Source organism: Haliotis rufescens, unplaced genomic scaffold, assembly GCF_023055435.1.
Source record: "Haliotis rufescens isolate VD_foot unplaced genomic scaffold, xgHalRufe1.0.p SCAF_1, whole genome shotgun sequence".
NCBI lineage: Eukaryota > Metazoa > Mollusca > Gastropoda > Lepetellida > Haliotidae > Haliotis > Haliotis rufescens.
In genome coordinates, this window is record NW_025963779.1 from 34,224,508 (window position 1) to 34,237,382 (window position 12,875).

The 12,875-nt window shown below is 38.2% G+C and overlaps 1 protein-coding gene across 1 annotated transcript; it reads right to left on the reverse strand.

The window, feature by feature from the left end:
• Positions 1-4,421: 4,421 nt before the first annotated feature.
• LOC124139459 (cytochrome b-c1 complex subunit 7-like) lies at positions 4,422-10,742 on the reverse strand. The gene is made up of 4 exons (XM_046506525.2): positions 10,626-10,742; positions 8,095-8,157; positions 5,235-5,401; positions 4,422-4,688 (listed from the first exon to the last, which is right to left on the reverse strand). Exons 1-4 carry the CDS (start codon positions 10,651-10,653, stop codon positions 4,611-4,613), a joined length of 336 nt encoding a protein of 111 aa, XP_046362481.1. The 5' UTR covers positions 10,654-10,742; the 3' UTR covers positions 4,422-4,610.
• Between the last annotated feature and the right edge of the window lie 2,133 nt (positions 10,743-12,875).

Here is a 12,875-nt window from a genome sequence, read left to right on the forward strand (position 1 = left end):
CATCATGTGACACGTAAGCTCCCTACAGCGGTTTGCTTGTGGTAACCGTGCCAGAAGTTTAAGACAGCATAGGTTGCATACTCTAACAAATATCAAACAGATTTGGCATAATACCCAAAGCGGAAGAATACAAATAATACCACGCACATGTCCAATAGATGCCCTTGAAATCAATTATGTGAGGATGCGTAAATATTCATATAAAGCAGGACAGAAGACCTTTTTATACATTGACTCGCTAATATCATTTATTTACTTTGGCTAAAGGAACATCATATTAAGGCTGCAAGAAAAATACAATGATAATTTAATATTTCAAATAAAATTATCTACAGAAAATTTACTAAACGTTTGAACACTGAAACTGTCATGCAGCTACGAAATATAACAAACAACTGAACAAAGATACGGGGCCGCCATTACACGGCATGTGTTGATACGTGATCATCCGTGTGACAGCAGAGACGATATAATAGATCTGTTATATGATCTCTGGTGACAGATTTCGAGGAAATCATGCCGGGATAACGAATGCATAAATTGTAACATCTTTATGTAAAAAAAATTATCGCTTAGAGACTTGGCTTGAACCAAGTGAGTTTAAGTTTAGCTTGTAAAAAAAAGTCTTATATTGGCTCTTGTGAAACTGACATATGGTCTCTATGCAAGCGCTGATACAGGGTTTTTTTAAAAGGGGGTTGCATTTCATTTACATGACATCCATGGTAAGCACGTGTGTTGCCATTCAGTGTTAGACAGTCAGGTAAAAGCCAGAGCAAATAGACCCCTTTAAGTACACTCATAAGCCAACTGTAGATTTAAACACTTTACACACGTCGCTCCAAGTAACAGTTTCTTGGTCTGCTAGTTCAAATTTTAGGATGATCGCCAATTTACCAGTTAATGGCAACCCTAATTACACAGAGATGATATCAAAGTTCCACATAGTATTAATGACAATGTCTAGGCCTCGGTACAAAATGGGTACCAGGCAGTGAAGCATTCTCTCCCTTTCACGGCGTTGGCGTGTATGTTTTTGTAAATGATAATCATCACCTGCCAAACAATAGACACAGTTCAGTCACAGTTGTCCATGACAGGAATTTAAATGAAAAACGGGATCGGGTGGCCAGGCTCGCTGATTTGGCTGATTCATGTCATCATATCTCATGATGTCAATCACTGGATTGTCGGGTGGAGACTCGATTATTTACAGACCGCCTTCATATAGCTGGAATATTGATGAGTGCGGCGTTACACAACAAACGAACATACAAACAAATATCGATAATAACGATGTTGGCCGTTTACGAGCGCTTCCAGTGGAGACGATTTTCTGGGAATCTGGGAAATCAGCTATGGGCGGACAAACAAGCATCGGCATATACCTCGTCACATGACCAATCCTTTTCTCGGTCCGTGACCCGACCTCACTTCAATTAATCGCCCACCCTCTCTGGTACAACGTTCGCGATTGTCTGTTTTTGTTAATGATAATCATATAATACCGTTCTGGTTTTTTTGTTACAGGAAAAATTCACAATTCAGATCTGACTTGGGTGCGATGCTAAAAGTATCCATGCAACATAGTAAACAATATGGGCGAGAAGTTCTTTAGCTAGCATGCAGAATAGGGGTTCATTACCTGCAATATAGGGTCAATTGTTTTGTGTGGTTCTGTTTGCAGTTAATGAGGATACTCAGGCGATATCTCAATATCTCTGCCCACATTGGGGGCTGGATGGCAGAGTTGCGTCCCTTGGGCATGCCAGAAACCTATGTGGGTTCGAATACCGATTTGCCCCGATTATGTTTCCAGATAACTCCTATGTTTAACTGAAACGTCGTCATATAAGTGGTATATGCCCAACTCCCTCTCCTCACAGACAATGACTGTGGATCTTGGTCGTAAAGTTGGAAGTATGTTATCCATGTACGAAAATCAGTAACTTGACACAAGTGTCAATATGTAATCCGTTATAATGGCACAGGTAGACAGATTCAGTAAACAATTGATGCGTTATTCAAGTTTCACACTAAGATTGAGCGTACGCGAAAAACGCCGAATACACCCATATATTGATGTAAAAAATATATTGATGTAAAAATGAGGGAATAGTGTTGCAGTATCGTTTGTTTGACCAGACATTCCACAATGACCCTTGAGAATGCTCTTTTAGGGCTGGGACGAGTCCAAATTTACTACCCCCTATTACCCGACCCTACCCGGGAACCCACTGCAAGTCTCAAGAGTAAGGAACAAAATGTCTGATTGGCTAAAACTATTCAGATACATGTATCATACAATCAGATCATGCGTTCACTGAAGTTGACTGAAGCGTTATCTTTACTCAAACATATACAAGTCAAAAGAAATGTGTGCATCGTCAGAAGGAAATGCGAACATTAGCGACTTGTAGTGTAACCACTGAGCTACAATAACACTTTCTATACCAATAGGAGATGTGCAGGGAGAAGTTTGATTTCAATGTGGATTTTCTGAAATAATACAGCTATTTTTCATGTTTTGACTTAGCACGTTTTTACTTAAAGGGCAAGTTCACACGCAAATGAACCTTTTTTTCTTGTACTTTTTCCACATTAAAAGTGTTAACATAGAAGTGTCATAGACAAAAATATAAAAACATCATATTTAATTAACATATTTTTTGCATTAAAACGATTTATATTTTTCACATTAACCAAGTGTTCTATTTCCATAACAAAAACACCATGGCTTATGCCCCTTGCAATATGACGTCATTGGTGCCAATTGATAAACATTATGACGTCATCATGCTTCGTTAGAGCCGCTTCACGTGGTGAAGGTACAGTTTTGTGATTCTAGCGTCTCAGATGCCAGCCAGAATTGTGTTATGCTGACTCACCACTGCGCCGGAGTGTGTCGTAGACCATGTTGTTTTACCGCAAACTGGTCCTTGATATCTTTTGCGTTGAGAATAGACAGGGACCCGGTTGAATTGGCACCAATTACGTCATAATCTAAGGGGGATAACTCAGGCCTATTTCGCTCGTAAAACGAAGGCCTCACGACGGCATATTATTTTAACACTATTGTGAGCTTCCTACTTTCACTGTGAAAAAAAATGAGTGTATATTTTCAAACACAGATACTAACTAATTCTAAAATTGCGTTTTGTTTAGAAAAAGAAAGAAAGTGATTTTTGCGTGTACACTTCCCCTTTAAACATTTGTGCGACCTATAACTTGAACACAACCGCAAGGATTCTTTTGAAATTTAGGAACCTTTTCCATACTAAGAGAAGAGGTGCAGTACAGATTGATTTTGACAGGTGGATTTTCTGAAAATATATATGATATTTTACATGTTTTAAAATATTATTTTTTACTCCCAACATTTTTGCGACCTTTAACTTGAAAACTTCTTCATGGATTCTTTTCAAATTTAAGGAACACTTTCTATACTTATAGGAGAGATGCAGTGCAAGTTTGATTTTGATAAGTGTATTTTCTGGGAAAAAAATAAAATGTTTTAGGTGTTTTTTTTTAATTCAACATTTGTGCGACCTATAACTTGAAAACAACTTCATGGATTCTTTTCCAATAGGTGGGGTGCAGGGAAAAGTTTGATTTTGAGATTTCTGAGAAAATACTGCTTTTTTTCATGTTTTGAACTTAGAAATATGTTGTCAGTCGAGGTTGGGGGCATTAGTGAGCCCTGTTTCCAGTGCACTGGATTGACTGGTCCAGACTCGAGTATTTACAGACCGCAGTCATATAGCTGGAATATTGATGCGTGGGGCGTTAAACAACAAACTGCTTGACATCATTTTACGTTCGCTTCAAACAACTATACGCTCGTCTTTAAATGCGCATTAACTATCCAGATAATTTAATTCTGTTAAAAATGTTTTGAGAATAAAGTTTTCAGGAGCAGTGTTTGTTTGTGCATAATCATGAAATTATCTTCAAACTGGAGGCATATTCCAAGATCATATCTATACTTTACTTCCTAGTATGACAAATCTAGTAAAAACAGAGGCATTTTGTTCAAGATCATAACAGATAACAGCACGAGTATGGATTTATGCCACTTTCAGCAATATTCCAGCAATATCATGTAGGGGGACACCAGAAATGGGCTTCACACAGTGTACCCATGTGGGGAATCGAACTGGGTCTTTGGCGTGACAAGCAAGTGTTTGAACCACGAGGCTACCCCACATGGGGAATCGAACTCGGTCTTTGGCGTGATGAGCAAAGGCTTTAAACACTAGGCTACCCCACACTCTTTGAGAATAGGAGAGCCAAATCCAGTTTCATCATCCTACAATATGTCACCAAGTCTGGGATACCACTGATGTGGTGTTCTTGGCTGTTCATTGATGAAAGAGTGTTTGTTGATACCTTTTTAGGTGAAGGAGAAACACAAACTCAAATTCTCTTGTCATGTTTTATTTATTTCATGATCTGCTATAAGCCCAATCATCAATGAAAATATCAGACCAATTGCAGATAAGGAACTATTAACACACATATACACTATCTTCTTCCGTTCTTCATAGTGAACACACTGTGTTCATCCACTGTTTATGTTCATGTGAAAAATTGTCTATGGGAAACAAAAATCACTTTTTAGCCCATTCTGCCTTTTCTTGTATTTCAGCCACCACTTCATCCAAATAGGGCTTCAAGTAACGAACATCCTGAAGTGGTAAACATGTACATGAATAGAAACATTTGTGAGAGAGAGCATTGGCCAACATCACTTTTAGGATATTCCATTTCGAACAATATTAAGACTGGAAACAAAAAGAATGGGCTTCACACATTAAACAGTGTTAGTATGTCCAGTGCACACTTTAACCTCAAGACTACCTCTACACAAATCTGCTGGGGCACAAGCAGCTAGCAAAGGTATCGTAAGTCTCCATCGTCCCAAGCACTGTGGCCTAACATTGGTTGCTGGAGACGTAAAGCCTAATGTCTATATTTGTGGTGTTATAGCTTGATCTTGATTAGTTCATAAAATAAATACATTTTTTGAGTAATACAAACAGTCTGCCATTTATCTGTCTAGTACTCTCAGATATTGTTAGCCCATAGCACTAGACAAACTAGTCGTACACAATGAAGATATTACATATAATCATCACAATACAGCTGAAATAATGCTCTGACCTTTAATCATAACTCAAATCAAAGTTAAAATCGTCACCCCTAGCTTCATCATCTAGCTGCCTTGACCTCACCTCCTCATATTTCTGCCACTCGTCCTTGGGCAAAATATCTTTCTTGTTTGAAAGGTTGAGTGCACGGGAGATGCGAAACTGGCGGGAATCATACACATCCCTAGGGAGGCGACGAAGGGCTTCTTTAACATTTGGTGTCTCGTTAAGTATGTCATCCCGCATCAGACCTGCATGTACAGCATGAAATAACATACTTGGATAATTCAACTGTTAAGTTCAAGCATCAATATCCATTAGTAAATGTGACCTTCCATGGATACTAAATATAGATAGAATACCAAGGAAATGGGGTTTAACATCCCCCCCAAGATTATTGCTCTTATACAGCGATGTGCATGCACGTGTGTGTGGCTGCTTGTACTAGTCCAGGCTCCATAGTGCTAGCCCATTGAAATACAATGCTGCAGTTTAACATGAATACCCCACTCAAACACAATATAGCATGGTATGCTATATTATCACGGTAGTTCTTTTCATTATAGATTGTAATGGCGCATGCTTATTAACCTATTTAATATGTCATATGCAAAATGTTTCTTGTTCTTTGTTGAACTTTGATGACACATCAATTAGGATTGATCGATGCTGATTTTCTTTACTGGGTTTGGTAAATATACCTGTCATTAGCAAATCGAGGGTGGGCAAATCCATATTATTGTGGCATGTCTATTTTGTATTATGATACGAGTGGAATATGTGCTTTACATCACTTCCTGCTTTGGATTATGCATAATCAGTATACATATGACCTAGGTTGGGTCAAGGGATTTCGTCCAAACAAATGGGTTCTTTTCTCATCAATTTCGAATGGCGATAGGGGTAATTCCACTTCAAAAACATTCCAGAAACAATCATAAAAAAGTTAACATGTATACTTAAGAGTAGCTGTGACATACCACAACGAGTCCTGCATTTGATCAAGTGATGAAATATCGTGCTTAGATTTCCATAAGTAAACAGTCGACAGAGGGTGCGAATTACGAGATTTACCGATACCCCGATAATATAGAGCATGTGTTAATATAGAGTCATACTACATACTGATTCCTTGTTTTAGCCCCTTAATGTAAGGCACCAGACAAGGTAACAACAAGTACCATATTTTAACGTCTTTTGGTATGACGTGGCTCTCTGGGCAGATGTTCTACCACTAGACCATGGAGGCAGTCTATAATACCAAGAGGACAGAGTAATCTATATTCCCACCATCCGTGCATGCTTATAGTAGTAAACAAATAGATCTTACCTCTGTAAATATGAAAGGCACCAGTCCTATCTAGTCTAATACCAAAATTTCATGGACAATAATGAAAAGTTTGGCACCAGAAAAAAAGACAACCCTTATTCGAATTTGTGAAGTTGGAAAAGCAAATGATAAAAGTTGTAAAATTAAACTTTCCTTTTCAGGTTTTTGAACTCAAACACGAGTTTGCCACTAACGTTGCTACATGTATATCCCCCGCCCCTGTTGCAGAATTTATGCCATAATTAAATCTAAACAAACCTTAACCTTTTTTAACCAAGGTGGAACTTGTCATGGAAATTTAAAAAAAAAGAAGAGGTTGCCACTAACGTGGCCAAGTCTCCTGCCCAGCAAATGAAGTGTATATTATGTCAACAATAGTGAAATTTGATCACACAAACACATACATTTGAAAATATTCAAAATTTTGTAAGGAATAAAAGGCATCAGGGGAGCGGAAGAAACAAAATATGCTGCTGAGTTTTTGGCATTTAAAAGAAGAATTAATAAATTTCTAAAAGTTCAACTTGTTGCCATGAAAAAATAAAAAAAATATGAATGATCTATTTTAAATAGTAAAAGGCACCAGTTGAGAATGTACCTGACAGACCTGCAAAGTTTGAACAGTTTATGAGTTATGCTCCGGAAACGAACCCTACCTTCATAGAACCTAAGTCCATCTTGTTGCCATGGAAACGTGAAAAATAACAAATTCTAAAATTTCTAAATAGCAAAAGGCACCAGTTCAGCATGTACCTGACAGACAAGCAAAGTTTCATGAAAAAATATTTAACGTTTTATGAGTTATGTTCCGGAAACGAACCCTACCCTCACAGAACCTAGGTCCATCATGTTGCCATGGAAACCACAAAAAAATAATAAAAATTCTAAATAGCAAAAGGCACCAGTTCAGCATGTACCTGACAGACATGCAAAGTTTCATGAAAAAATATTCAATGGTTTCTGAGTTATGCTCCGGAAACGAAACGTGACGGACGGACATACGGACTGAGCCCGTTTCTATATCCCCCGCCAACTTTGTTGGGCGGGGGATTATAACATATTTATCGCTTAAAGTATGCAAAATTTTATCCTTGTATCCATAGCCAAAGGCGGACAGAACCCATGCCTATATCCACTGTCGCATTTGTGGCAGAGGATATTAATAATTCTATTGTGCCCACGAAGCTTCTTAATCATTTTCATCACAAAGACCTTGTAATGTTATCAGGATAATCCTAATAGCATTAACATTCAATCAAAAGAGAGAAGTAACAATTGTTTCCCAGTTTGGCTGCCATGAACACTTACTCTGGAATGCTACTCCCTGATCAGTGTTTGAAATATACAGGGTCTTGGGCTCCTTGATGCTTGCTCCTATACTATTCCAATCTTGGCAACCCATATATAGTTAATTTAACATTAGGCCCATGTCAAACCCTAGAATTGTGTGCTGCAGTGTTGATTCTACATACTGATTAGGGATACACAATTCAGGAACAGCTTCAGACAAGTTTGAATTGTTCTCAAGACAGTTCATCATCACAGATAACATGATGACCATTGCTAATTGGGATTGGAATATAAATAATTCTGTTACATCTTAGTATTCATTACCTAGCTGTGGGAAGTATGACAGACCATATGCCCACTTGGCCAGTGATTTTCTCCAAGCAGGGACTGAAAATACAACAAAATTATGTCAATAATGTTAATAATCTTCATGATAGAGTATGAATGATAAGGTGACTTGCCACCACTTGATGACCACTGTTTGAATCTATGTAATACATCCAGCTGAACACATTCTTGAGTATGTTTTGTATAGATGGTAAATCAGCTGTGATCTATGGATCAAATCTTTGATAGGCATTTAGAAGTTGGAGTACTAAGTAAGGATAAGAATTTATGGAGGAATAACTTCTTTATTACCATGATTACAATTAAGAGCTTCTCTACTCCAGTATAGCAATATCTACTCTACTGTATAAACATTGCCTCCTATATATACTTGCCAACCACACGCTGTATATCACTTGCTTGATAACGGTGTTAGAACCTACACCGAAACGTCGCTCTTAATTGTAATAAAGAAGTTGTTCATCCATAAATTCTTAACCTTACTTATCTATGGATCATATTTACAAAATGTATGAAAACAAGAAAATTAACCACTGCCATATGTGTAATTAGTAGTGGGACGACACACAATTTTTTACTTCTCGGTACAAGTCTCGATCACAGTTGCTCACTAAGTAAAAAATATCGATACTTGCCTTAAATGTTTGTTCTAATAACTGTTACACCAAACACTAATTAGTAGTGAAAATTAGTACTGAAAACATAAATATTTTCATCCACTGCGCCATATTTGACAATGCCAACAGAAAATTGTCAGTATGCTAGGTATTTGGCAACAATGACTATGAAAAAGATGGCTTACACACCATTGATAAGAACACAAGCAAGTATAGTGATACATATTGGAACGTGAGCAAGGTATCATGATACTATTGGATCGCACAGTTGGTGTATTGTCCCGGTCCTAGTAGTTATAGAGGTATGCTGCTTAAGTCCTCATTCAAGCAAAGTGGACAAACAACAGGTCACCAACCAGTTATAATTTTTGTCTTGTTATTTCTGAAAGCTTAAAAGAATGTTTTGATTTGTGTCCTGTGTTCTCGGAACATATTGGCTGGCAATCAGACAAATTGAGACAATGTCCTAAAAATGAACCAATATGACACTCTGCATTCATAATTAAAAGAAATGTCTTTATTAAAAGATCTACACATGCTTATTTGAAGTACTAATTACTTGCAGTCTGGGACAAAACCTTTTAGTCTGCTAACCCGAATATGGCTCTAAGAATCATTCACAGTAGAGTTTAGTGTTATCATATCAACTGTTATTGGCCAACCTTACTAGACTGTAGGGCTGGGATGAGTCCAAATTTAACACCCGGGTATCCGACACCCTTTTACCCAGCCCTACCCTCGTACCCGCTACAGGAAAGAGTTGGGTACAAAATGTCCGAATGGATATCGTTTTACCACAGCCCTGGCAAAAAGTATACAGATACACATATAAAATAATCTCATCATGCATACACTGAACCTTTTTCATTACTTAATCATATATAAATTAGAAGGAACGTGTGCATAGTCAGAAAGAAATGCAAACATTAGCGACTTAGAGTGTAACCATGGAGTTTTATTGTTATTGTCATTAAACAACATATCCACGTGACTAACCACGGGTCCAGGTACTCAGGACCCACAAGAGTTACCCGTCCCAGTACTTATTTACTGCAGTGTTAGAAATAAAAAAGAGTGCCTGGCTTCAATCAGGACCCACACACTTTAAGAGATGCAGGCTCTGACTAAACTCTCCAGGCCCTCTTTTAGAAAACTGCAGCTCATTGTGACAAATAAATCGACATGTAAATTTACTGCAGGCCATAAGGACTTATACAAATTTGAAACTATGGGCCCGACACAAGATATACTTACCATGGGCAGACCCTTATTTCAAACACTCATAGACTGAACAGAATGTTACTTGACTCAGGCTAAAGTCACAGACTGGGTATGGCCATGGACTGGTAGATATATCCCTTCTGGTTAATCGGACAGATTCCTTCATACGAGTGCATGCCATTTCTACCTCTATTATATAATTTATATTTGTATAATTTCAGGACAAGATTAAACACAGGACCATGTTACTAATATTATTTACACTAACTAACTCGCAGACGGTTACATGGTTATACAAGTTCTATAAAGGATATCTTATTTGTCAGTTGCATGCTTGTCTGAAGGGCAAGAGTTAATTTCGTTCGGCCATCTCATTTGATACTAATATATCTTGACACCGTCGAATCGGAGAATCAAAGAACATCCTTCCCTGAACTAGCATAACTCTTAAATCGAGTAATACAAAGATAGATTCGCCTACACTACTCACAGAAATCGTGTTGATTTGTTATCCAACACATTAGTTTGTCGAGCAACACCAACTAGCGATAACTTCCCATTGCTCTTAAACTCTTTAAATGTGTCATTACTTCCATCCCCCTTTATCAAAGTAACCGATAACCATTTACTGATGGCTAATAAAGAATTAATTGCGAATTACAGTCTAACCTTCTGCGACAACACGCCTGGCAGCCATAGTTAGTTGTTACCGACCGACCTTCAGAACTGACCTTGCTTACATTCCGAATAATATCGTATGTTTCCGCCTTCCTCCGTTTAACTTCGGAAATTAGAGCCTACTCGTTTCTTCTCGGCACATGAAGGCATTCGTCACACCTCGATTCTTTCCGCAACCTAACGTGGCAAACCAGCTTATCAAAACATATGAGGCTAAACAAACTAAATTTTAATGTAATTAATTTCAAATACCTCTGTCAAACAATAGCTCATTGCCATTTTAGCAGCAAACAGAACATGGTCTAACTTGTTTATATGATTCTATTTATGACATTTTGAATATTCACGAAAGGATTTGGGTGGACGTTCACAAGTGCGCATGCAGCGCATGTGAAAACAAAACAAATGAAAGATGCTAAATTGTGACTCTATCTTTATTATTCATAATCTCAAGGATTTTTTTTAATTATGAGCAAGGACACGTTTGTGAAGTAAAGATACAAATTTCCCCATCGTATCTCGACGTTTCGATACCGAAATGCTGGTTTCAAATCATAGATATAACTATGGACACTTCCATATTTTGGGTCCATGATATAACTGGAGGGATATCACTTTATTTGTCATTTTACACAACATGCCCGGGGGAATATGTCATTGTCATTCTTTGTTGTCAGCACCATACGCAGCCTACGTCATATTGTACAAGCTGACAGGCGCGTGAAGATCCGGGGTAGAATAGGTCTTCAGCAACCCTTGCTTGCCGTAAAAGGCGACTAACGGGATCGGGTGGTCAGGCTCGCTGACTTGGTTGATGCATGTCATCGTATCCCAATTGCGTGGATCGATGCGCATGTTGTCAATCACTGGATTGTCTGATCCAGACTCGATTATTTACAGACCGCTGTCATCTAGCTGGAATATTGGTGAGTGCGGCGTTAAACAACAAACAAACAAACAAGCTGACACGCCGTGATGTAACTGAAATACTGCTCGAGTTATCTACCTTTCGCTATTTTATTAACCTGGTTGGTTCATGAGCAGAGACTCAAAATGGCTGACAGTTTTCAACAACTGACATGTTGGACATTATAAGTGAATGTGTCACTCTTCAGATGGACGGGAGATTCTGATGTGTGACCTTGACTTTCGCAACACGTGCATGGTACAATCAACGTCATGTAAGCACTTTGGGAAAAAGCCATTAATTTTATTTTAACACCTAAAGCAACATGTTATCATGAGTGTGTGTGTGTGTGTGTGTGTGTGTGTGTGTGTGTGTGTGTGTGTGCTTTCCTAACCTTAGTATGATACACACAACTAAAATAATATCTTTATCATCCACGCTTGATAATTAGCTATAGTAAAGATTATAGAGTGTAATGGTTTATCTACCTATCGATGTATCGCAATAGTTCATAGCCGGTGTCACCCTCTACCCCCGATATATATTCTTATTGCAAACAACTGCGTGTATTACAGTACATGCAAACCTATCATGGGCTTTTGTTCACGTTTTGACTTTGCGCTCCCCCATAACACTGGTAACATGACGTCAACAGTGGTCGACACAGATAATATTATACGAGCCTGTGTGTCATACTGATTTTACGAAACGAGTTTCAGAATTCATATATTTCCCTAGCGAGAGAGAGCTCGCGGGTTATACATGAATTCTTACACTAGTTTCATAAAATCCGTTATAATCCGTTAATTATCTATCCTTCTAAGCTCCCCTTCAGATGCACTGATTCACGACCGCCGTCTTAGAAAACCACAATTGTCGACAGACGTCAACAATCTATGACGTCGTTTCTAGTGTGACGGCATTCCGACCTTGCGTCTCAATAAGGTTCGAATGACGTCAACAATGCCGTCCGGATGACGTAAACAATACTTGTGCGCGTGAAGTGATATTTGCCCAAGTGCACTCACGAATTTTGATATCAAAAGACAGATTTTATTTATCATCCAACATCATTCTTACAACTGTTTCAGTTTGTAGACAGTAACAAGCAGTGTCTTAGTGTAAAAAGTACTGCTAACGGCTTTAGTAGCAGAGCTATTAGTGTTAGCATTTGATTGTGACGTCATGTAATAATGACGTCACAATGGTCTGCAATATCTCCTGTGGGAGCCAGGGATGATAAATGACATTATCGTCTACCGTGACGTCACGACACTTTACGTCAACAATGACGACTATATCAGGGTGCGTGTAATTATTATTCTACCATAATG

Excerpts from the sequence above, each read along its gene's own strand:
- LOC124139459 (XM_046506525.2), bottom strand. The coding sequence starts at position 10,653 with ATGGCTGCCAGGCGTGTTGTCGCAGAAG. Across the intron at positions 8,158-10,625 it reads CAGGCGTGTTGTCGCAGAAG|TCCCTGCTTGGAGAAAATCA; the intron begins GTTAGACTGTAA and ends TTGTATTTTCAG. Across the intron at positions 4,689-5,234 it reads AGTGGCAGAAATATGAGGAG|GATGTTCGTTACTTGAAGCC; the intron begins GTGAGGTCAAGG and ends TTACCACTTCAG.